We start from the raw sequence: 26723 nt of genomic DNA on the forward strand, positions 1-26723 counted from the left end.
TGGGAGTTTCACAGATTGTTAGGTTTTTGATATTTTGATAAAAGCCTGTACATATGGGACTTCTGACCATCTTCCCAGCCTCTTGCAAAGTAGGTCTAATTGCAGGATGGTGTCATAATTAAGGCTACCACTGACTGCCCATTGCTGGGGGCTGGGCAGCTCATAATGGGGCCAAACAGTATTTCAGAAAAAAATTATACGTTTTCCCTTTAGAATGTCAGGGTCAAATTGATTCCATTGGTGGATGATGTAGCCAAGTGAGGAATCCGGTGGAAGTGGTGTAGAATTGCCCATAGTGGAATCAGGTCAAATAGATCGAATAGATAGAGAGTTGCCCATAGTGGTCTGGAATAGAGAAGAGGACTTTGAAAAGTAGAGGGCCCATTAGGTGACCCAAACTTTACCCAGGGCAACCCCCTGAAAAAATTCTGAACCCAGACTGGGGTCCCCAGGGGCATCCCTACTTTAGGGCCCTGATTTGGTCTGTCAGATGTCTCTGACCTTAGATGGGGGCTGGCACTGCTTTGGGACGGTTCCCTCCACTATCAGGGGAATTCAGCCCCTGGTATTTCACGTGGGTCCTTTTCTATTTTCCCTAAGTGCCGGCCGGTCTGAGAAATAAACGGAAAGAGTACAAAGAGAGAAATTTTAAAGCTGGGTGTCCGGGGGAGACATCACATGTCAGCAGGTTCCGTGATGCCCCCGAGCCGTAAAACCAGCAAGTTTTTATTAGTGATTTTCAAAAGGGGAGGGAGTATATGAATAGGGTGTGGGTCACAGAGCTCACATGCTTCACAAGGTAATAAAATATCACAAGGCAAATGGAGGCAGGGCGAGATCACAGGATCACACGACCAGGGCGAAATTAAAATTGCTAATGAAGTTTTGGGCATGCATTATCATTGATAACATCTTATCAGGAGACAGGGTTTGAGAGCAGACAATCAGTCTGACCAAAATTTATTAGGCGGGAATTTCCTCGTCCTAATAAGCCTGGGAGCACTCTGGGAGTCCGGGGCTTATTTCATCCCTTATCTACGACCGTAAAAGACAGCTGTCCCCAGAGCAGCCATTTTAGAGGACTACCCCTAGGCACGCATTCTCTTTCTCAGGACTGTTCCTTGCTGAGAAAAAGAATTCAGTGATATTTCTCCTATTTGCTTTTGAAAGAAGAGAAATATGGCTCTGTTCTGCCTGGCCCACAGGCAGCCAGACTTTAAGGTTATCTCCCTTGTTCCTTGAACATTGCTGTTATCCTGTTCTTAAGGTGCCCAGATTTGATATTGTTCATACGCACATGCTCTACAAACAATCTGTGCAGTTAACACAATCATCACAGGGTCCTGAGGCGACATACATCCTCCTCGGTTTATGAAGATGACGGGATTAACAGATTAAAGACAGGCATAGGAAATCACAAGAGTATTGATTGGGGAAGTGATAAATGTCCATAAAATCTTCACAATTTATGTTCAGAGATTGCAGTAAAGACAGGCGTAAGAAATTATAAAAGTATTAATTTGGGGAACTAATAAATGTACATGAAATCTTCACAATTTATTTTCTTCTGCCATGGCTTCAGCTGGTCCCTTCATTCGGGGTCCCTGACTTCCCGCAACACTCCACCACTGAGGACCTACTATGAATTTTCCTTAAGGTTTTTCTATCCCACTTAAAGCAATCCTTTAACCCTTTAAATTTAGGCAATAAATTGCCTTTCATGAATTTCCCCCCCGCCCCATGCCCCACACAGACCACCTCCGACATGCCCAGACCCTCTGACTTGTATAACCTTTTTTGCATAGTCTGTCCTTTAGCCAGATGAGTAGGAGAAGGGAAGAATTTAGCATAAGAAAAGGTTTAAGTAGCCTGAAATGTGTGTGAGTTGGCCCAGGATGAGCTTCCGCTGCCAACTGCATCACATGTAGGGATCAGGGACTATAGCTGGAAAGGATAGAAAAGAGACCTTCCCTCTTCAAGGCAGGGCAGCCATCCCTGTTCACTCCTTGGCCTTCAGACAACACCAGAGAGTGGCCTCGACCAGTTCCCCTCAATTGCCAAGGAGCTACTGGAAAACAGCCGCTGAAAGACTGGAAAAGAAAAAAAGGGAAATAACTCAGAAAAAGGAAAAAAGGAATAGGACTCAGAAAAACAAAAACAAGGAAAAGGACTCAGGTCCCTCACCCAAACCCAGCGTTGTTACTCAGGTGCTTCCACATGGAAGCCTTTCAGTTTCATCAGAGAGAGGCTCCGGCCAGAAACTTGCAGTTGTCGCCATGCTTAGGTGCTGTCCACTGAGAGTCCCGAGTTGGAAAGGAAAAGAAAGAAAGAAATAGTCCCCTGTATGTAGCAGAGAGGAAAAGAAGAAAGGAGAAAAATAAATCCCATACTTTGGGCTTCCCTCCTACCTGGCTCACCAAACCGGTAGAGGGTCTTGACTGCAAGTGTCCACATTCTTGGGGTTTTGAACAAAGAATTGAACAAAACGCACAGCAAAGCAAGGAAAGCAGAGATTTATTGAAAGTGAAAGTACACTTCACAGTGTGGGAGTGAGCCCAAGCAGCAGCTCAAGAACCACAGATACAGAATCTTCTCAGGTCCAAATACCCTCTAGAGGTTTCCCATTGGCCACCTACTTGGTGTTCGCCTCATGTAAATGAAGTGGTGGCCCGCAATCAGAGGCTAAAGTGAAGTTACAAAGTTGCACTTCCATGCAAATGAAGACTCGGCCCACAAAATCAGTCTGATTGGTTGCGGACAGCAAGTTGTCCAGGTTCTTGGCGTTTTGAACAAATAATTGGACAAAATACACAGTAAAGCTAGGAAAGAATGAAGCAAGGAAAGCAGAGATTTATTGAAAGTGAAAGTACACTTCACAGTGTGGGAGCAGGCCGAGCAGCAGCTCAAGGGCCCCAGATACAGAATCTTCTTGGGTCCAAATACCCTCTAGAGGTTTCCCATTGGCCACTTACTTGGTGCTCATCCCATGTAAATGAAGTGGTGGCCCGCAATCAGAGGCTAAAGTGAAGTTACAAAGTTGCACTTCTATGCAAACGAAGCCTTGGCCCACAATCAGTCTGATTGGTTGGGGACAGCAACCAATCAGAGGCTGAAGTGAAGTTACAAAGTTACACTCTATACAAACATCTGATTAGTTGCAGAAAGCAACCAATCAGAAGTACCTTCAATTTTCCAGCTGCAGCACAGAAAAGGTGGGGGTTTGCAAAGGGAGTGGCCTCTGGGCCTTTTGTTACTTAGGAGTGGAAAGTTAGGGTTTTCCTTTCCAAATGGCTCTAGGAAGTCAGTGTGAAACGGCCTTAGGTTCCCTGCTCCCAGACCCTGTTCTCCTGCCTCGCTACTAGAGTACAGTGTGCACTTCCTAAAAACGGAAGCACTTTTGCTAATAATTTTAACTTGAAACAAAAGTAGGGTGATCAGATAAAATACCTTATGTCCCATGGAATAGTTGGAATGTACTTAAACTAAAAAATTATTCATTGATCATCTGAAATTAAAATTTATCTGGGCATACTGTACTTCTATTTGCTATATCTGACAATCTCATACAGAAGTCCTCATGGGAAACTCAGAAAAGGCTGTCCAAATTATTTTGGCAGAGTGGAAGAAACAAACGCCATTTAGGTTGGGTGCAGTGACTCACACCTGTAATCCCAGCACTTTGGGAAGCCAAGGTGGATCACGAGGTCAGGAGATTGAGACCATTCTGGCCAATATGGTGAAACCCCGTCTCTACTAAAAATACAAAAATTAGCTGGGCGGAGTGGTGCCTGCCTGTAACTCCGGCTACTGGAGAGGCTGAGGGAGGAGAATCGCTTGAACCAGGGAGTCAGAGGTTGCAGTGAGCCAAGATGGCGCCACTGCACTCCAGCTTGGCGACAGAGTTAGATTGTTTCAAAAACATAAGAAAAAGAAAAAGGACACAAATGCCATTAAAAAAATAATTAAAACAAAAAACAAAAAACTGTGGGGCCAGGCGTGGTGGCTCACGCATGTAATCCTGGCACTGTGGGAGACCAAGGCAGGCAGATCACCTGAGTTCAGGAGTTCGAGAACAGCCTAGCCTGGCCAACATGGTGAAACCCCGTCTCTACTAAAAATACAAAAATTAGCTGGGCGTGGTGGCTGGCACCTGTAATCCCAGTTACTTGGGAGGCTGAGGCACGAGAATCGCTTGAACCAGGGAGGCGGAGGTCGCAGTGAGCTGAGATTGCACCACTGCACTCCAGCCTAGGCAATAGCGAGACTCTGTTGCATTAACAAAAAAAATTGTGGTAAAATATACATAATAGAAAACTTACCCTCTAAGCATTTTTAAGTGTACATTTCTGTGACATTAGCATATTTGCATTGTTTTGCAGTCATCACCATTCTTCCCAACTTTTTCACCAAGCCATACTGAAACTGTATGCCATTAAACAGTAAATCCCCATCCCTCCTTCCGTAGACTGTCTCTACAACCACTGCTCTACTTTCTGTCTCTATGAATATGACAGCACCATAGTATTGGCGGTAAATCAGAGTTGGCAAATGCAATCTGAAGCAGAGAGGAGAGAGTCATATCCCTCAAGTTTTACAGTCCCATTAAAAGTATTAGTACTTTGAGAAAAGGACCGTCACGATCATGGGGAGAATGAAGGAAAAACTCCATTTCTTTCCAGTTTGCAACTGGAATTGTCACTCTAACTTTCGTCTTTCGGCACGACAGCGCCCAGGCCACAAACGCCCACAGCGCAGGACCTCCATTTTGTGGCCTGCGTGGAGGGCGGGGCGATCTCTCTCCGCCACGCCCCGGCACCGGGTAGACACCGCAGCCAGGTAACCAAAGAACCGCGAGTGAAGCTTTGGCCAGGAGAGGCCGGATCCGGAAGTAGGAGGACCACTCCGCCCCACGTCCGAGCCCCGCCCCCGGCCCCTCCCACCGGACCCCGGCCGACCTAGATGACGTGTCGGAATAGGAGTTGGCGAGGTGCGGCCGGCCGGCCCTGCGCATGCGTGATACGTGCACCGGTCGAGTTGGTAGCCTGAGTGTGGAGGTCATTTTCTTTGAGAAAGGGCCCGCTTCTCCGGGTTTTTGCTGATGCCGAGCCCGGGGGATTGAGGAAACATCGAGCTTTGGAGTGGAAAAGGTTGCAGACTTTTAGACTCCCAAGTCGTTTTGGTCTCAATCTCTATAGTGGCTGCGTTACTGCAGGAAGTCACGGAAGCCTCTCCCCTTTCTTAGGCGCATCCTTGGCTGTAAAAGAAGGTTAAAAGCCTCTGGAAAACCTCAGGTTTATTTCAGCTCTGAAAGTCCGGTTCCAAATTTAGATCCAGCACTCCTGTGGCCTGGCCAGTGATGGTCGTGGAGTGCTTTCCCCGCGCCTGCGGTCTCTAGGCTCTGTGGATGTAGAGGTGTGGGATGTAGGAGCAGGCCCTTCCTTACCCGTGGAATTCACATATAAATGGGGGAATGAGACAGCAAACAAACGTGATCCTTGCTGATAGTGGTAAATGTGGGATGCCGAGGTTTAAGCAGACGAGTGGTATTAAGGGATTTCAAGGTTTTATAAAATTGAATTTGCCAAGAGTGGAAGCTGAGAGGCTACTGCAGTAAGAAGTCCAGGGGAACTAAGAATTTGGCTTGGACCAGGGTGGTAGCTGTGGGCATGGAAAGTACTGAAAGGATTTAGTCCATAGTTTAGCAGCCCAACCAACGGGACTTGCTGAAGGACTGGAGGTAGGGAGTGAGGAAATGAGAAATTTAGGTTCTCCTCCAGGGTTGGGGCCTGAGAAGAAATGGGCAGCGATGCCGTTTCCTGGAAAACTGGGAGAGGAAATGTTTGGGATGAGGGCAGTGAGATATAATGAAGGTCAAGTTTTTTTTTTTTTTTTTTTTTTGAGACGGAGTCTCGCTCAGTCGCACAGGCTGCAGTGCAGTGGCGCGATCTCGGCTCACCGCAAGCTCCGCCTCCCGGGTTCACGCCATTCTCCTGCCTCAGCCTCCCGAGTAGCTGGGACTACAGGCGCCCAACACCACGCCTGGCTAATTTTTTTGTATTTTTAGTAGAGACGGGGTTTCACTGTGTTAGCCAGGATGGTTTCGATCTCCTGACCTCGTGATCCGCCCGCCTCGGCCTCCCAAAGTGCTGGGATTACAGGCGTGAGCCACCGCGCCGGCCGAAGGTCAAGTTTTAGTGGTCCTAGAAAAAGAAGATAGTGAGCAAAAATGTTAATTTTTGTTTCCTCCTCTTAATATTTGGAGAAAACGTCTGATTCCTTTTGTTATATTGGAAATCTCCATGACTTCCAAACACAGAATATTTTACAATTTTTCCCTATCCCAAAGTTCAGCGAATATGTTGATTTATTTGAGGGAGAGGACATGAAAGGGAAGCCACCTAGGCACAATTTTCTGCCCAGGCCCTACCAGATTAGTTTTTGTTATTAAAAAAAAAAAAGTGCCATTCCTTGGGCCAAGCTATGTGCTCAGCACTTTCCCTCCATTTTTGATTTAATCTTCACAACAACCTTAAGATGAAGGTTCTTTTCTACTTCTCAGTTCTCTCTTGATTAACTTGGCTACCCCACTATATGGAACAATTTGCAGGGTCCTAGGTCCCTTTGAAAATCTGATGAAAGTTATAAACCTTACCTGGGAAAAAAAGTACAAACACCCGCAAGAACTTGAAATAGGAGTTCGCTGGCTCTCAACTTTTCTGAGCTTACTATTTCACAAACTTGCCTATTCTTGAATTCTGAGCTGGAGGTCATGATTCTCTCTATGTACTTTAAGATGATGCACTCTTCCGAAGTTTTTGATTGAACTCTAGTGGCTAACTGAATTGACTTTTTCAGATCACTAAAAAGCTTCTCCTTGAAAAATACTCAGAAGATGCAACACACACACACACACACACGTGTGTGCACTTACACACGCGGACACCGTATCACATCATCAGTGGGAAAAGTGATAGAATCTTGCTAAAGGCTGATCATACCATATTAATCCGATTCGCCAGAACTACTTTCTTCACTGAGCTCTCAGGTATGCTTGGGTCTTCCTTTGAAGAAAATAAATGTCAACGCTACCCTCTATCCTACTCCCATTTTCCTCCTCACCCCATTTTCACTCTCCCTTAAAGAGATGTGTGCACACAATCACTGCCCAACGCAAGAATGCATCACTGCATCCAATGCTTGGAAATTGTCCGTGAAGATGCCTTTGAGTAGCTGTCTATTTGAGGATTTGTGGCTAATTCCTCCCCATTTGTTTCCTTAGCCTGCTCCCAACCAGGTGTCTCCTGAACTTTTTCTCTCCGCCACCAACTCCGCCTCCAGACAAACAGCAGGTGCTTTCTGTCATAGGGACTGGCGTGCCGCGGACAGTGTGATAAAGAAACTGTATGATGGATATGAGAAATTCGTAAGACCCAGCAGCAAATGGGGAGCGGCTGGCGAGCGCTCCACAGCCCCCAAGCGTGGGAGCTCTAGATCGGAATTTGTAATTTGGAATTGGAACGTGAGCGCCGGAACAACTCTCCCAGTAACCACCTCTCCCAGTAACCACCTCAGCTGGCGCGCGGAAAACCCGGAAAGTGGATTTGGCCCCCGCTCCCTCCCGGAAACTCCTCCTGGTGCCTGCGACCGTTCTCACTGAGCATGTGCAGACGGCGGTGCGCATGCTCTGTCGCGGTCCGGTTCGGTTTCTGTTGCCGGACCCAGGGTGTCTCCTAGCGCAACCGGAACTAGCCGTCCGGGGGTCGGCTTCCTTTATCTCCCGCGGCTTTGTAGTCGTCTCCAAGCTTCCCCACCCCTCCTTCCCTCTTCACCCCCTAGGTTTGATTGCCCTTTCCCCGAAACAACTATCATGAGCGCGAGGCTGCCAGTGTTGTCTCCACCTCGGTGGCCGCGGCTGTTGCTGCTGTCGCTGCTCCTGCTGGGGGCGGTTCCTGGCCCGCGCCGGAGCGGCGGTTTCTACCTGCCCGGCCTGGCGCCCGTCAACTTCTGCGACGAAGAAAAAAAGAGCGACGAGTGCAAGGTGGGTGAGGCCTGACGAGCCCTCTGATGGACTGTTGGAAGGGGAAGTCGTCCCTATCCGGGGGAGCTGATCCTCGGGTGGGAGCGAGGGAAGGGGGCGTAGCAGTGGGTGGGCTTGAGTTTCCCCAGAAGCTTTTGGGGTCTGCTGGGCTGTGGGTGGGGGGCTCTGGAACAGCCCTTGCAAGGGCAGTTTCTGGAGGATGCAATGGGCCTCAGACTCGCCTCCCGTCTTGCGGGCCAGGTAGCACGAGCAGCTGTATTCAGTTTTCCTGGAACAGGGACCGTGTGGAGCGCCCTTGGAGTTGGGCTTCAAGCCTTAGAGCTTTGGAGTTGGATGTATGCAGGTCCACGCGTGAGTGTTCGCTCACAGCCCTGTATCATGTACGCTGAGGAAGCGGGTGGACCGACTCCCTGCACGTGAGCAGCACTCAGCCTAGTTACAGTTTCCATTAGCTTTTAACTTCATTGCTTCCTGTTTAATTGCATTTTCCTGGAACCTCCTAGTTGGTTAGGGGAGCTTGTTCTTTCTAGGACTTTGATACCTCGCTTCACAATTAGAAGTTGGTTCCTTATTTGTGGAGTATAACACCCAGAACCGCACGAAGTGCATTGATAAAGAGTTGCTGTAATGGTTGAGACACTTGATTTCTGACTTTTAAGTGTAAAAGATTTTAATACACAAAAAAAGATACGAGGTCTCACTGTTTTCTCTGAGATGGTTTTAAACACTTAAAAGGGGCAAATGATGGGAGAAACTGGTATTTTCCTAGGGCAAGTCTTGAAAACTTTGATCTCTTACAACATTCACACTCAAGGTTTTCAGTTTAATTGCTAGTAAAAGAGGCGTAAATAAAGTAACCTACTTTTAGGTTATATAGTGTAGGGCTTTACAGTATACATACACAATTATTTTGTTAAGTTTATTTAAAACTTAACATTTGGGGGATGATTATCTCTTTGAAACCTTTAATGATTTTAACAATTCAAATAATCGTTCAACAAACTTTTACAATCTATAAATAGGCTTATTTATTAAGTTTGATTTTTTTAAGCTGGTGTTTATTTTATTACAGTTAGCTTTACTATAGCTGTGAATTTTGAGGTTATTTTAGGGCATTAGATAAGCTTTAAATTTTTCATAACATTTTGCAGTTTCTTTTTAGGTTGTCAGCTATCCTGAATGACATGTTTATACATCTGTGCAAAACCTTGTATCTGAAAAAATATCTAAGGATATTTAAGGTTTACTCAAGTCTGCAGTTAGCGTTTCAGTACTTAAGTTCATACTCTGCAGTGCAAGAAGCTTTCACTCCTTTTTGAGGATTCTGACTGAAAGACTGTTGTGCTTCCAAGTGGAAGGGAGATCTAGACTTGCAAGTACACTGGTTTTTCCATTAAATATTTTAGTAACCAACCTTTAAGGCCTAGTGTTTGGTCTTAGTTTAACAGCAGTTGTATATTCTATTCCTAGTGCCTCAAAGATGAAAAATACATTTCCTGCCCTCTGGGAACCTCAAAGTAAGGGACATAAGCTTATGAACAGATTATTGAAATCTGATCTGTTACACAGGATGATGTCCAAAGTGTGCTAAAACACAAATGAGGAAACATCAGTGGACTAGAGTCTTTAGAGAAAGCTCTATAGAAGTGACACGGCCAGGCGTGGTGGCTCACACCTGTAATCCCAGCACGTTGGGAGGCCGAGGCAGGTGGATCACCTGAAGTCAGGAGTTTAAGACCAGCCTGGCCAATATGGTGAAACCCCGTCTCTAATAAAAATACAAAAATTAGCTGGGCGTGGTGGCAGGCATCTGTAACCTCAGCTACTCGGGAGGCTGAGGCAGGAAGAATCGCTTGAACTCTGGAGGCGGAGGTTGCAGTGAGCTGAGATCGCGCTGTTGCACTCCAGCCTGGGCAACAGAGCGAGACTTTGTCTCAAAAAAAAAAAAAAGAAGAAGAAGAAGTGACATTTGAGATGGACTTAGAAAATGAATAAGTGAAACTTATAGGTGGTCTGCCAGTTAGATGATTGTTTTCTCAACGGGTCCTTTGGTAAGTGGCTAGGTTGTATTCGAGTTATTTTTTAGTTAATCTTGGGAGTCATTTTGGATGTTTAATTTTCATAGGTATAGGGATAAAACAGGCAGAGTAGATCATTTTTCCGAAATGTTTGGATTTTTATCTTTATTGCCAGCTACACTCACATCTGGTTAATGGAAACAACTCTTAGAAGAGCAGGAGGGTGTACTTTCAGCTTTTTTCCTACGATGTGACTGACTGGTGCAGAGAATTTGAAATACACTTTAATATTTATTTTCTTTGCTTTTCAAAGAAGATGCTATAAATAACAGTAAACAGTTGAAATTTGTATTACTTCAATCAGGATGTTAATTTATTCTCCTCTGTTTCGTATTTGTTAAGGAGGGCAGTCTTGTATACATTATTCAGAAAAGTGGAAGAAACTTCTTTTAAAAATTAGAAATGAGAGTTGTGAAATGGAAATAATTCTTTCCAAAAGATGCTGTTAAGTTAGTGAATCTGAAGTTGGAGAAATTGGGCAGGTCATTGATACTGTTACCAACAGTTTTTCCATCTGTAAAATAGGGATAATCATATTTGATTATGACATATTCCCCTTGAAAGGTATTTTGCATTTCTTAGAGGAAAAGTGCAATATTTGTCATTGTTGTGATAGTGTAGAGATGAAACAAATATATCTTCAACTTATATATAATTTAGGTAGTAGAGTGTTTTTATGTACTGTAAAGTTTGTCTCATGCATTTAGCTCAGGATGTAAATTGAGAGAGAATCAGAAGAATGCTGAGGATTTAGTAATTTTCTCTCTTTAAAAATTATCTTATGTTGAATTTACTGGCAGAGAAACAGGAGTCCAGTGAACATAAAATTCTATTTATATTGCTGTAACTTCTGATTAATTTTCTTAGCCTTCATAGATACTGTGAGTATGTTTTCAGGGCCTCCTTTTTTTAACTTATTTTACGTGTGCGTGCATTTGAATATTGAGGAGGTGCACATTCTTATTGCTTTTTATAGCCTATACTGTTTCATTTTGTTCCTGTACGATCTGTGGTTTGCCTAACCATTCTTACTTGTAGGGCATTTAGATTGGGCCCAATTTTTCTCTATTATGAATAGCTTTGCTACAGTGTATTTAGCAGTAATTATTTGCATATCCCCAAATATAAAATTCTAGGTAAAGACAAGAAGAAGTTTTTAGTTCTGTTTAGTATTGCCAGATTTCTTTCAACAATGATAAGTTTGATTTCCTTTAACTAAATAATACCTTGTCTTACCACATCATTTTAATTTTTATTTATCAATTTAATAGTGATGTGATGGTCCCTAAGACTTTTTTATTTATTAATTTTTTTTGGTTGAGACGGAGTTTTGCTCTTATCACCCAGGCCAGAGTGCAGTGGCGCGATCTTGGCTCACTGCAACCTCCACCTCCTGAGTTTAAGCAATTATCCTGCCTCAGCCCCCTGAGTAGCTGGGATTACAGGCGCCTGCCACCATGCCCGGCTTTTTTGTATTTTTAGTAGAGATGGGGTTTCACCATGTTGGCCAGGCTGGTCTCGAACTCCTGAGCTCTCAGGTGATTCACCCACCTCAGCCTCCCAAAGTGTTGGGATTGTAGGCTTGAGCCACCACGCCCAGCCTGTACACTTTTTAAATGTTTTACTTTCATTGCTATTGAAATTTCTGTGTCTTTTAATATTTTTCTTTTATTTGCCTTGTTTTGTTAGGTTTTGAAACCATAGTAATAAAAGATTGAGCTATGGTATTCCTTTCCTGTATAATTCACTTTACTTTCTTAAAATCAAGGGACACTGTGTGACTGAAATAAGTAGAATAAAGCCCTGATTATAAGTGAATAGATATTCCAGGATAAAATACACAGTTCTAATTTAGTTTGTAAAAGTTTTGACTATTTCAGTTAGCTTTGTGCTTTTTAGCTTTAGATCAAATCTTAGTGTGCCGAGTGGCATTCTGATGGCTAAGAGGTGAAGATTAGTGAGCAGTCCACCTTTGCTGCTTTTAACTTTCAAGTAATTATTGGGTTGTCAACCAGAATTCAGAACTAAGAACTAAAAATAGTATTAATTTTCCAAAATGTCTGCCACTTTTTTACTGTTTGATGGATAGATCACGTTCTTAGATGAAAGATTAAGATTTTTTTTTCCTTTGTTGTAAGAAAAAATGACCAATTATACCCCCAGTGGTTAAAAACAATGTTTAAATAAATTAGTTTAACAACTTTTTAATAAAAAGGAAATTTACTCAGTCATACTTTCCTTTCTTGCTAGTTATTTTTAGAAGCATTTTATAAGTTGTGTTTGTTATTCTGGGAGCAGTTGTGTATAAATATTGGAATGAGTCAACTTTAAGAAAATAGTCCTGAATGTTGATCTGAACAGACACAGAATGAATATATATGTACCTGTTTTAATTTGACCATAGAAGTAGTTTGAAGATTTTGAAGTATTTAAAGAAAAAAAAATTTGTATGTGTATTTATTGGTATAGTGATAAATATTTATCAATATGTAGTTTCACGTTCTCATAGTTTTCTCTGGAATAAGAGCATTGATTCTTAGCTTCTGGGAACTCATTAGTGTTTGGGTGTTGCTGTTTCAAATCTGAAATCTGGCACTGGAAGGACTTACTTTGACTATGGTAAATATATATTCCAACAATTGTTTCTTCTTCTTCTGAAAAGATATGTGAAACTGAGATAGTTTGCCTTTCAGAAATTAAATTTTTAAGTAAAATTATTTTAAGACTGTGATTGTTCATAATAATGAATCTGAGAGAATGAAGAAAGCAACAAAAGTCTGTGAATAAAATTGTGTCTTTCTGCCTGTGGCCCCTCACCAAAGTGGGTGTAAGCTTGAACTTCCAAAGGTGTAAACTGGAACATCTGAAACAAATCACAGATATATGTTCCACACCTCACACCCCCAACACAAACACACAGACACACATCAGCACTACAGACATTGGTCTGTGTACTGTCAGCCTTAGAGCCCAGCTGCCCAAGCCCTTACTTCCCTATTCTCTCCTGTAGCTTACTGTCACCATGGTCTCTCAGTAAGTTTTGTAGTTAATTGTAGCTGCTTTACATGTGTCCAACAATTTCATTCTATTTTCATTAAAATTAACTATCTATGAAAGGCTTTGGAGGAAATTTGTGAATTTTTTCTTTTTTTGCTCCTCTTCTCACTTTTCAAACCTGTTTATTGCCCTTTGCTAATAATTATGGTAAAGACTACGATTTGTGTGTGTTGTATATGCCTTAGCTAAACTTCATAACATCCCTGTGATATTTAGATGAGGAAACAGAAGCTCAATAAGATTTAGTAGCTGTCTCAAGTGTACAAAGCTAGTAAGTAGTAAAGCCAGAATGCAAACAAGCCCAAGACTGAGTCCAAAGCCTAGGCTCTTCACCACTGCCTTCTACTCTGAGCACTCTTCTTGTTTCCCTTTCCCCTGGGGATCCCTGACCGCTTATCACCCTGGACTTTGACAGTTCCAGAAAACACTCTGTATCTATTATAAGTAATTTTCATTTTATTTTATTTTTTAGAAACAGTCTTGCTCTGTCACCCAGGCTAGAGTGCAGTGGTGCAGTCATAGCTTATTGCAGCTTTGATATGTTTATGTAATTTTTAAGTAGTCAGGTTTTATATTTACTTCTTTCGTTGATATAGTCTAAAATTGAAATTGTATTTTTCAGGGCTTTGGGGAAAGAACCCTGGTAATTATCTAGAAGATCAGTTGTTGGGCATTGCTGATCGGATAACTCAGAGCTCTTAAATAAGCATTTGTGAGTCCCAGCATTGCTCTTGAGACTTTTATTGTGCCTGAGTTAAGACTTCCCTTCTTCAAGAAGGCGCCACTATGGACTGCTCTAATATTAAGGAGTTGAAGCTTCCATAGATTTCCTTTTTTATGGCCTCCATATCTCAAACCCTTTTGTGACTTGTCATTTGCCATGACCCTTGTACAGTCACATCTCTTCACTGAAATTTCTTTCTCCCTTGAAAATCCAGTTGTAAGTGTGGGGTGGGACAGATGTGATGATAGCAGAATAAGGTGGGAATAAAAGCAGAAACAAAGGAACTAGGAAATGGGAAAAAGTATAGTCCTGTGGCATGGCCCATGTGCCTTGTTAAAACAAAAAAATAGACTGGCTGTGACCATAGCTGGGATCAGGTATGGAATCGGCAGATTAGGACTAGAAATAAAATTGTACATTTGGGAGAGAAATTTAAAAGGAAGACTGTGGAGTTCTAAATAAAACCACTTCCATAAAACATTTCGTAGTGCAGGATTGTAATCAGTCTTGTTTTCTCTAAGTGACATAGGATTCTGCAACTTCCTTAAAATGTTTCATGTTGTCAAAACTTTGCATGCTTGAAATAACCTAGGTGGGGACAGTTTGAAAGTGGGAATGTGAAGCAAGTAACCCTTGAAGCTCTTTCTAGTCACATCAGTGATAATCTAGAGTTGCCTGTCTCTATTTAAGACAAATTTCTGGGAGGAGGTGGACTTAACTCTCTTGGATGGTGAATAAAGATGTTTAGAGTGGGAAAAAAAAGGCAAACAAACAAAACACAAACACACACACACCCCCCACAGAGATTCAGTAGCTACTCCAAGAACATATAAATAAGTGCTGTCACTTTTTTTTTTTTTTTAATATATGCTGTATTAGGCTGTTCTTGTGTTGCTATAAAGAAATACCTGAGACTGGGTAATTATTATAAAGAAAAGATGTTTAATTGGCCCACAGTTCTGCAGGCTGTACAAGCATGGCACGGACATCGCTCCACTTCTAGGGGGAACCTCAGGAAATTTTTACTCATAGCAGAAGGTGAAGCAGGAGCAGGCATGTCACATGGTAAAAGCAGGAGTGAAAGAGTTTTCTGTTGGGCGAGATGCCACACTTTACAACAAGCAGATCTCACAAGAACTCACTCACCATCACGAGGGCAGCACCAAGGGAATGGTGCTAACCCATTCATTAGACGTCTACCCCCATGATCTAGTCACCTGCCACCAGGCCCTACCTCCAGCATTAGGGATTACAGTTTGACATAAGATTTGAGTGGGGAGAAATACTCAAATCTCATGTCCTTCTTATATTGCAAAATACAATCATGCCTTCCTAATAGTCTCCCAAAATCTTAACTGACTGCAGCATTGATTCAAAAGTCCCAAGCCCAAGTCTCATTTGAGACAAGGAAAGTCCCTTCTACCTATGAGCCTGTAAAATAAAAAAGCAAAAACAAGTAAGTTACTTACTTCCAAGACACAAAGGGGCTATAGGCATTGGGTAAATATTCCCAGGCCTTGGGCAGCTCCACCATTGTAGCTTTACAAGGTTCAACCCCCCACAGCTGCTCTCACAGGTTGTTCAGCACCTGTAGCTTTTCCAGGCATAGGGTGTAAGCTGCCAATGAATCTACTATTCTGGAGTCTGGAGGACAATGTCCCCCTTCTCACAGCTCCACTCGGCAGTACCCTGGCGGGGACTCTGAATGGGGCTCCAACACCACATTTCCCCTCCACACTGCCCTACTAAAGGTGCTTTGTGGGGGCTCCATCCCTGCAGCAGGCTTCTCCCTGGGCACCCAGGTTTTCTCATCCTCTGAAATCTAGGCAGAGGCTGCCAAGCATTCTTCGCTCTTGAACTCTGTGTGCCTGCAGGCTTAACACCACATGGAAGCCACCAAGACTTACGGCTTGCATTCTGTAAATGGCAGCCCGAGCTGTACCTCAGCCTCTTTGAGCTATGGCTGGAGCTGGAGTGGCCTGGATGCTGGGATCCCAAGGCTGCACAGGGCAGTGGGGCCCTGGGTCTGACCTATAAACCCATTCAGTCCTCCTGGGCCTCTGGGTCTGTGGTGGGAGGGGCTGCTGCAAGGATCTCTGAAATGCCTTTGAAGCCTTTTCCCTGTAGTCTTGGGTATTAGCACTTGGCTCCCTTTTAGTTATGCAGATATCTCTAGCACACAGTTGCCCCACAGCCTGCTTGAATTTCTCTCCAGAAAAAACTTTTTTTTTCTTTGCCACATGGTTAGGCTGCAAATTTTCTGAATGTTTATGCTCTGCTTCCTGTTTAAATATAAATTCCAGCTTTAAATCATTTATTTGACCCTTCAGCTAAGGTAGGCTGTTAGAAGCAGCCAGGTTACCTCTTGAATACTTTGCTGCTTAAAAATTTCTTCTACCAGATATACTAGGTTGTCACTCTTTAGTGCAGAGTTCCACAGATCCCTAGGGCATGAATAGAATGCAGTCAAGCTCTTTGCTGAGACATAACACTTGTGACCTTTGCTCGAGTTCCCAGTAACCTTCTCATTTCCATCTCAGACCTCAGCAGCCTGACTTTACTGTCCATATCACTATCAACGTTTTGGTCACAACCATTTAAACAGTGTCTAAGAAGTTCCAAACTTTGCCTCATCTTCCTGTCTTCTTCTGAGCCCTCCAAACTCTGCCTGTTTCCCAGTTCCAAAACCAGTTCCACATTTTCAGGTATCTTTATAACAACACCTCATCCTTGGCACCAATTTTCTTTATTAGGCTATTCTTGCATTGCTATGAAGAAATACCTGAGACTGGGTAATTTATAAAGAAAAGAGGTTTAATTGGCTCACGATTCTGCAGGCTGTACAAGCATGCACCGACATCACTGCTTCTGGGGAGGCCTCAGGGAGCTTTTACTCATGGCAGGAGATGAAGCAGGAGCAGGCATGTCATATGGTTACACAGGAGCAAGAGAGAGTGGGGGCAGGTGCCACACTTTACAAACAACCAGATCTCACAAGAACTAATTATCAGGAGGACAGCACCAAGAGAGATGGTGCTAAACCATTCATTAGAAATTCACCCTCATGATCCAGTCACCTCCCAGCAAGCTCCACCTCCAACACTGAAGAATACAATTTGACATGAGATTTAGACAAGGACATATATTCAAACACGTGCCTTGTGTTTCCATCTGGATTATAAATTCTTTGAAGGCAAGTGTTCATGAATTTGTATTATTTTATCATCCAAAATGTCTAGTATAGGACTTTGTGGGCATTAAATACATGTATTGGCTGATTGAGTTTCTCGTGGTCTTCAGGATCTGTTGTAAATGTTCTTTGGTTTTCAAATATATTGCAAATTCTACTATTTTTTCCTGTTTAATAAATTGGCTTCTCCTGAGATCATCGTTCCTGCTCCTGGAACATTTTTCCACCCTAAATTTTACTTTTTAAATCTTTCTTATTGTTTTCGTTTGTCTTCTGTTGCTTTACAGTGAGACTAAGGTCTACTCTCAACTTTAAAGCCCTTTTTCTAGCTTTTAATTGTGACGGTATTCAAAATTCAAAAAGTTGAAAGAGTAGTGTAATGATCACCTTTCACTCACCTAGACCACCTAGAATCAACAGTTATTTACATGTTTTCATACTTATTTGTGTGTATTTATGTTTTATAGGGGTGAATGTCATGACATCTGTGGCATACTTTCACATGGTTCAGCTTGAAGCCCTTTATTGAACCATATAAACTCCCCGGCAGTCTCATTTCCTTTCTTCCAATTTTTAACAACTGTTCCACTGCCATATTAGGAGGATCTCATTCTTATGACACTTTTGAAATTTCTTTGTCTTGCTGCAAGAGTTGATATTTAGAGTTATTGCAAATGTAGCATATTTACAAATATATTGTAAATGGCTGTATTCTATATTCTGTGTTAAGGTTGACTTTAATTTTAATTGACTTCACATTCCTCAGCATGTGTGAGATGGCAATTCTTAAAATTTCAGATTCTCACAATTTAGAAAAGGAAGAATGAAAGTGCTATGAAAGCTAAGATGAACTGAATATTCAAGCTGTGTTTGATTACTTTGCTGAACATCAAAAATAGGTCCATAATTTAGTGTTGATATCTATGATAGACTTTCTTACAAAAGTAGTGTGGAAAGGTGTCAGAAGAGACAAGAAGGAAGAAAAGTAGAGGAATAAAAGCATCAGAAATAAAAAGTTACGGTAGCAACAGTTGAGTTTACCCACTCTGTTTCTGCAGTCCAGCTTTTTAACTTGTTTCCTCGTGTTAAAGAAGCAAGGAATCCCTAGTTCATGAGGCTACTATCAGAATTGTGCATGATAGTTATTATCTTCCTTTTCCCTAGACTAGTGGCCAGGACAAGTATAATGGATAGGCATTAACAAGGTTCAGAAGGCTGAATGTCTTAGTGTCCTTTAAAAAGGACTGAAATAGCCTAGTTGCACTACTTGGATGGATGGGAGACGAGAGGAAGGAAGAGCCTTTCACAGAAACCCTTATACTGATAAACCTTTATTCAGACTCAGGAATGGCCAGTTTCTTTAAGATAATAGATTACAGCTGCTATGTTTATTATTTGTTATAGTTATTGCGTGCCAATTATGGACCAGCTTCTGCGTGTACTGTTTTCTATTTTATTATGATATCATTCAGTTCCCACATTCAAAATTATTACTTGCCCAAGAGCACTTAATAAAAGTAGACCTAGGATTTGATGTGAACCCAGCATTCTGATGATACATTCTTTCTAAGGAGGAGAATTGGAAGCTGCTTCATCAGATCAGGAAGGGTTGACAAATAAGGTAAATTTAATGGGTATTAGATATTAGATGAAATGCCAAATGTAGGTGGATAAAAACTAATAACATGTAGATAAGAAAATGAGGGAGGAAAGGGTGTGAAAACCCCCCTTGGGCTATGTACTAAAATGGAATAAGAGTGATAGTAATTGGTTTAAATGACACCAAGTTATATAAACAGAAGATTAACATGGTTTCTGGAAAAGAAGTTTTCCTGGTTTCTAGAGTTACTAGAAGATTTGCTGTAGTTTTAGAAGGAGCCAATGAATTTGATTTCTAAAGTTTTGACAACATTACATTTTAAAGGTTAAAATGGAATTTAAAGGAAGTGTGGCATGGGTTGGCTTAAGGGCTGAGTGAGGTGGAGTGAGAGAAATCCATGGGGAGTGCTGACAGTGGAGATTTCCAGGACTGGTGCTTGAGGCTAATTTGGGTTTTAAATTTAGAAAAGAGAATGCACATGAAATGTTTTAATTTGCCATTGGTACAAATCTCTGTATGTAGCATAATGTAAAGCTAATGAAAATATATTTTCAGAAGCTCTCTTCAAGTTATATGAGACAGCAAAAAGTAAATTAATTTGGTCAAGGACAAATTGAGAAAGTGTATCTGAAGAGAAACAGTTACCATGTTTTTGAGATGATGAGCTCCAAGCTATCAGTTTAGAACATAGGAAGGAAATAAAGAACTGTCCTTGAAGAATTTAAGCTTCTGGGTAGAAAGGCTAATGAAAGTAACAGTGTTATTCTATACTTACATGAAACTTTAACATGTAAATCTTAAACTCTGCTATAATTCTCCATGACATGCCTTTTAAGAAGGATATGAGAATAGGGCAAGGTCCTGAGAAGAGCAGCTGGCATGATCAAGGAGATAGGTGATTCAGAAGATTGAGACTCAAAGGAGATAGGAGAGAGTGCAGAAAATGAGAATAATGTTTTCCCTCAATCTTAGAGCCAAAAGTTGTCCCGTGAAACTTCAGAGAGGACATCATAAGCTAAGCAAAAATTTGTATTACTTCATCAATTGGGTGGAAATGGGAGAAACATTTACCCTAAATTTATATGCCCTGAGACAGTGTCCTAAAATTTTTCACATGGCCTCAGGCTTTCAGACTTTATGCCTTGTGTTCGACCCTCTGAGATTTGAATTCAAATAATACTGAAAAATACCTGGAAAACAGTGCTGAAGGATGTACTAGAATTCTAATCCAGCTTACTGCTTGTTTTTGTAGGGCCTTCAGGCTAAGAATTGTTTTTACATTTTTAAATGGTTGAAGAAAAAAAATCAAAAGAAGGATAATATTTAGTGATGAGTGAAAATTACATGAGAATAAAATATCAGTGCCGTAAGTGAAAGTTTTATAGGGCTACAGCCATGCTCACTTGTGGATGTAGTGTCTACGGCTGCTTTTGCACTACGGCAGTGGCAGAGACCCAATGTCCTGTAAAGCCTAAAACATTACTCTCTGGCCCTTTACAGGAAAAGTTTGCTAGCCTCTTGGACAGACTAACGAAATTAGCATCATTTTTCCAGGAAAAGAAAAGATTGTAGTGGCTAGAGGAAAAATGTTAAGTAGATGAAGAAACACTGTATACAGTCATGAACCGCATAACGCTTTGGTCAACGACAGACCAGTGGCCTTATAAGATGATAATGGAGCTAAAAATTCCTATTGCCTAGTGACATCATAGCCATCGTAACATCACAGCGTAATTACCTTATTTTAAAAAAATTTAGCATAGCCTAAGTTTACAGTGTGTAAGTCTACAGTTGTGTACAGTAGTGTCCTAGGCCTTCACCTTCATTCACCGCTCGCTCACCCAGAGCAGCTTCCCGCCTTGCAAGTTCTATTCATGGTAAGTGCCGTATGCAGGTGTAACATTTTCTCCTTTTAGACTGCATTTTGATTGTACCTATTCTGTGTTTAGATGTGTTTAGCTACACAAATACCGTTGTGTTAACAGTTGCCCACAGTATTTAGTACAATCACATGTTGTTTAAGTATGTGATGGAACACACCATATATATATACCCCAGGTGTGTAGTAGGTTGCATCATCTAGATTTGTGCGGGTATGCTCTGTGATGGTCCCACAACAAAAATCCCCTAATGACACGTTTCTCCAAACACATCCCTGTCGTTAAGTGACACATGGCTGTAAATGGTGCCGAGCATCATGCTGTTCTTTCTGTTTCTGGTCTAACACAGAGGCCGTTAGCCTCCTGGGACTATTTACGTTTGATTAAATACAACTTAAAATTCAGTTCTTCAGCTACATTGACTGCATTCCAAGTGCCCAATAGTCACATGTGGCTGGTGGCCACCATATTTGAAAAACATTTCCATCATTGCTTAAAACTCTGCTGGACATGGCTATGTAATAGTAAATACGGTACTTTGTGCCAGGTGCTGCTCTTGAATCTTCTCAAAAACTTCTTGAAGTAGGGATTATTATCACTTCTGTTCTACAGATCAGAACGTTGAGGAACAGGGAAGTGAAGAAACTTGCCTAGAATCACACAGCTAGTGTCAGAGGCAGGATTTAAAGCCAGGCAGCCTAGCTTCAGAGTCTTGCTTCCTAATCATTTTGTGCTGAGAAAGGTTGAGAGTGAGGAATACGCTTAATTGTAGCAAGAGGGACATGGCTGATGTGTTGACAATGCTGTACAGATTTTGAAACACAAAACATAGAAAAGTTGTGTAGAGTATAATAGCTACTACATTCCTTCCTAGAAGGAAATCGAGAGGTAGGAACTGGACTAGTGTTTTGGAGACCTTTCAGTCTTCTTTATGTTCAGTGGATCATTTGAATTCTGACATATCTTCATAGCAGTGTTGACCCTTTCTAATTAGTGGAAATTGTTTTGGCAAAGGCCAAAATGGGAATTTTTGCCTTCACAAAGGTTGTATGTATTTGTGTTAATTCAAGCATGCTGTAGTGCTACAATATCATGTCCTATTACCTTTTTAGCTATGTTGAAGGCTGTGTTGCTGTTGAGTTATAATTTCACTTGAGTAGAGGTGTAGGGGCCACATATGATACTGTTTTCGGTATTACATGCACTTGATCTTAGCCAAGAGGCCGAGAAGCGATTGGTATTACATGCAAAGGCTAATGCCCTCCGTTGTATAGCATGAATATTGGGTGAGCATTTTAGTGGATGAACACTTCCCTCTTCTGAATATTACTAAATGTATTTGGTTTTATTTTAACAAATGCATAGTGTTTCATGTGTCAGGCACTATTTGGAGTACTTTATAAACGTTAACTTATTTAATCTCCCTATCCCTATGACAGAAATACTGTTTTTTGTTTTTTGTTTTTTTGAAACGGAGTCTCGCTGTGTTGCCCAGGCTGGCGTGTAGTGGTGTGATCTTGGCTCACTGCAACCTCCGCCACCAGGGTTCAAGCAATTCTCCTGCCCCAGCCTCCCCAGTAGCTGGGATTACAGGTATGTGCCAATACGCCCGGCTAATTTTGTATTTTTAGTAGAAATGGGGTTTTGCCATGTTGACCAGGCTGGTCTCAATCTCCTGACCTCAGGTGATCCGCCCGCCTTGGCCTCCCAAAGTGCTGGGGTTACAGGCATGAGCCACCGTGCCCAGCCGAGAAATACTGTTATCCTCATTTTGCAGATAAGGAAACTGAAGCACCCACGAAGCACATTTTACCCATGTGGTCAAATGTTTAATAATTTGACCACAGTCACACAGTTAGACAAGTGATAGCACTGGGATTTGAACCCAGGCAGTCTGGCTACAGAACCTGTAATCTTGCCTGCTGTGTTTTGCTGCCTTTCTGGTGGCAATGGACTATTGATTTGTTTTAATTGTACACCAACCGTCTCATCTTGCTTTGGGGGATGTTAGCAAGTGTAGAGGACTGTTGACAGCACTAGTAAGTGAGATCAAAATGAAAAATGTGGCTCCGTGGCACTCCCAGAAGCCTCATGACTAGTCCAAAGGCAGTGTACAGCTCTAACTCTATGAAATAAATACTTGTCCCAGCTAAACAGCTCTTAATCACTTTTTGATTAGCACCAAAAGTACTTCAGGGCACACATGACTTGCTGGCTTCTTCAGCTAGTAAATTCTGTCTTGAGTAGCCTGAGCTCCTTTTTTGAGAGGGTGGGTCAGTGTTATGGGTCCTGTAGAACTTCAGCTACACCTGGGAGAAATTTTGGAAACTTCAGTAGGAAAGTGTAGCTTAAAATTAGCCTATATTTCCCAGAAAGTTGATACAGCTTATCTCCCTCTACCCTGTTGTTGAGCTTGAGCTGGTCATTGCCACCTTCTTCACAGCTACTACCTTGTAGTTCAGTGTTCTTAAATTGATGGAAGAGGTCCTTCAAAGTTGGACCATGTGGTCATTGTCTATCCCCGTGTGTTTAAGAGTACACATGTGCATGGAATTGTATTTTCAGTATAGTTAATCTAGAAATTTTGAACCAACTTGTTAGCATTTCTTGGTTGCTTCCTGTGAAAATGCTAAAAATTTGTTTAAAAATAAAAATTTTTGTGCTGCAGAGTGTAATACCAAATTTGGAAACCAGATTTTTAAAAACAGCATCTATGTTAATATGATAAATGCTTCTAGTTAAAATATCTTATTAATTTTTTAGAAAATTTAGAAAGCATTTAAAAACTATTGGAGACATTTGTAACTCTGAAAATTATTTTAGTGTATTTTTAAAATTAATTATTTAAAAAAATTTTAAGACACAGTCTTGCTCTGTCACCCAGGCTGGAGTGCAGTGGCGCCATCATAGCTCACTGTAACTTCAAACTCCTGAGCTCAAGTGATCTTCCTGCCTCAGCCTCACAAGTAGCTAGGAATACAGGCTCATGCCATTGTGCCCAGCTAATTTAAAAAAATTTTTTTTAATTTTTTGTAGGAACGGGGTCTCGCCGTATTGCCCAGGCTAGTGACAAACTCCTGGCCTCAAGTGATCTCCCACCTCAGTCTCCTAAGGGGCTAGGATTACAGGTGTGAGCCACCATTCCTGGCCCTATTTTGGTATATTTTAAATGTATATAAATCCACTCAGTGAATGGAATTGTAAGAGAATTGTTTAAAGTTGCCTGGAATTATAACATTTTACATTTCAGACATGTCAAATTCTTTGCAGTTCTAAGCATGATTTAAGGCTTTGTGTCCTGTTGTTTATATTCTAATTTTGTGTTTCCTTATTTTCAGGCCGAAATAGAACTCTTTGTGAACAGACTTGATTCAGTGGAATCAGTTCTTCCTTATGAATACACAGCGTAAGTTTTTCAGCTTGGCTTTTATATAAAATTTTATGTGACTCATCAGAATTTTGTACATTGAGAACTTTGTTTTCTCACAGTTATGGACAAGCCTGAAAATATTTTTTAAGGTGTACTCTTCCAAGGTGTTGTTAAAAATGTGCCTTTTTTTAAATGTTTCTTTGTAATACAACAGAAGCACTGACTAAACAATGGATTTCCTTTTTTATCTGACTAAACAAAAAGCTATTTTGTTTTCTTAACATTTTAAAATTACAAATAGCTCCACATATTTTTAAACAAAATTTTTATGTCCCATATAATCAGTTCCCGGAAATAACTACTTTGATGTCTACCTCTACATTTTTTCTCTGAATAAATAGTCTAATCTATATAATCACATTTATACATTTTTGTTTTAAACAGAAGTAGATTCATAGTATTTATTTTTATTTTTATTTTTTTGAGACAGAGTCTCACTGTATTGCCCAGGCTCGAGTGCAGTGGTGCGATCTTGGCTTGCTGCAGCCTCTGCCTCCTGCGTTCAGGCGATTCTCCTGCCTCAGCCTCCCAAGTAGCTGGGATTATAGATGCATGCCACCACGTCTGGCTAAGTTTTGTATTTTTAGTAGAGACGGGTTTCACCATGTTAGCCAGGCTGGTCTCAAACTCCTGGGCTCAAATGATTCACCCACCTCGGCCTCCCAGAGTGCTGGGATTACAGGCATGAGCCACTGCACCTGGCTCATATTATTATTTTTGATTGGCACCTTGTTTTTCTCATTGAATATATTGTGGGCATCTTTCCATGTCAATACATAGCTACCTCACTCTTTTTAGTAGCTGTTATTATTTCCATTTTAGAAATTGTATAGATTCTATGTACAGTTAGTTTCACTAGTTTCCTATTTACCAACATTTGATTATTTCCAGGTTCTTTGTTTGTTTGTTTTTGAGACAAGGTCTTGCTCTATTGCCCAGGCTGGAGTGCAGTGGCGTGATCATGGCTCACCGCAGCCACAACATCCTGGGCTTAGGTGATCCTCTCATCTCAGCCTCCTGAATAGCTGGGACCACCGGCATGTGCAACCATGCCTGGCTATTTTTTTTTTTTTTAAATTTTTTTGTGGTGATGGAGTACCACTATGTTGTCCAGGCTGTTCTCAAACTCTTGGGTTCAAGTGATCCTTACACCTTGGCCTCCCAAAGTACTGGGATTACAGGCATGAGCCATTGCACCTGGCTCAGTTTTTTGATATTGTGAAAAACGCTGCATGAATATCCTTTATTCGTTTGACCATTGTATACCATATTGGGTCTAAAACTGTTGCTAAAATTTAGTTTAATTTCTCAGCTGTTTAAGAGTTTTAAAAGAAAATAGTTTGCTGTAGAGAAAAGCATACACAAAAAAGTTACGACTATCCTAAAGAATTCATATACCTAAGTATGTCTAAGAAAAGAATACAAAGTACATGAATGGGTAGACTATAATTCATCTAATTATTGGATACTTAAATTTTTTTCTAGTTTTTGTTTTGTTAAACATCTTTAAATCTTTGTGGATATCCTTAGGAAAAGTCAGTGGATCTGTGGAGAATCTTCATTTGGGAACTTCCCAGCCCCAGTTTTTTTTTTTTAATCACCAGAGACCCACCTTCCTCTTTAGGAATCTCACTAATCTGTTACTATTACTGTACTGATCTCGGATATTCCCCATATCATTCCAGGGTGAGCACAGAATTGCCCTTTAATTTTCTGTGGCAAAGCTGAAATTAAGCTGTAATGTTTAAACAGAACTTTATTAAAGTTGGTTAGTAATACAAGGGAATTACAACACAGAGAATCTTATAGGTGACTGACTACATCTTCTCCACAGCACTCTTCACAGAGGGTCTGTTTAGCCGTGCTTCACATATTGGGATGCGTTGGCAAGTGTACTGAGATGAGTCAGAACTGCAGGTAGACTTGACATACGTTACTGAAATGTCATTTTTAATTAAAGATTTGAATTAGAAAGAGATAGAAAGGAGATAAGTTATGCAAAATTTGCTTGAATAATAAGGATCTAAATAATTTTATTATTGGAGTGAACAAAAATAAATTATGAGTCAATTTAAAAGATCTTGTAATATGCATTCTAATAAGAGAATGTTATTTATAAAAAAATATTCGAAGGCATAATTTTAGGTGTTTTTTTTTTTATGGGGGGAGATATGGTACATAGGACTTGGAGTATGGATAGATTTCTTACTCATCTACTAGAGCTGCTAGAATGATCAGTACCTAATCTGCTCTCAAGATTGGCTAGGTGTTTGATATTTCATCGTTCCCTTTTATGTGTAAAAATTTAAATATTCTTCTCCCAGGTTTGATTTTTGCCAAGCATCAGAAGGAAAGCGCCCATCTGAAAATCTTGGACAGGTACTATTCGGGGAAAGAATTGAACCTTCACCATATAAGGTTTGTATTTAGTGTTACATAATAATTATTTACTTACAGCTTTTGTTTTTGTTATTTAAGAAAAGCCTGAGATAACTCAGCTATCATTGCTAAGGAGGAGTTCATTTCTCTTTTTCATCTAGGAATAGTTTCTTAAAATCAAAGTTAGAAGGATCCTTCTCCTTCTCACAGTGTGTCATTGATAAGTCTGTCTTAATGAACATTCACACAACTAATGTTAGGAATGTTAAGACGGTGGCTTAAAGGGCAGGGCTCAGATGCTCTGCCTCCTTTACAGAGAGAGGGTCCTGAAACCTGGGTCCTGGAAC

At 41.2% G+C, this 26723-nt stretch overlaps 1 protein-coding gene across 3 annotated transcripts in view; it reads left to right on the forward strand.

Moving 5' to 3' along the window:
• The first annotated feature begins 4981 nt into the window (after nt 1-4981).
• TM9SF2 (transmembrane 9 superfamily member 2) overlaps nt 4982-26723 on the forward strand; it is a 64821-nt gene continuing 43079 nt past the window's right edge. Inside the window, exons 1-5 of one of the 3 annotated variants that reach the window (XM_054528683.2) lie at nt 4982-5147; nt 6856-7045; nt 7366-8038; nt 23906-23973; nt 26322-26415. In XM_054528683.2, the coding sequence (XP_054384658.1) occupies nt 7868-8038; nt 23906-23973; nt 26322-26415 (333 nt within the window). In that variant the 5' untranslated portion in view covers nt 4982-5147; nt 6856-7045; nt 7366-7867. 3 annotated transcript variants of the gene reach the window in all.

This window comes from Pongo abelii, chromosome 14 (genome assembly GCF_028885655.2).
Source record: "Pongo abelii isolate AG06213 chromosome 14, NHGRI_mPonAbe1-v2.0_pri, whole genome shotgun sequence".
NCBI lineage: Eukaryota > Metazoa > Chordata > Mammalia > Primates > Hominidae > Pongo > Pongo abelii.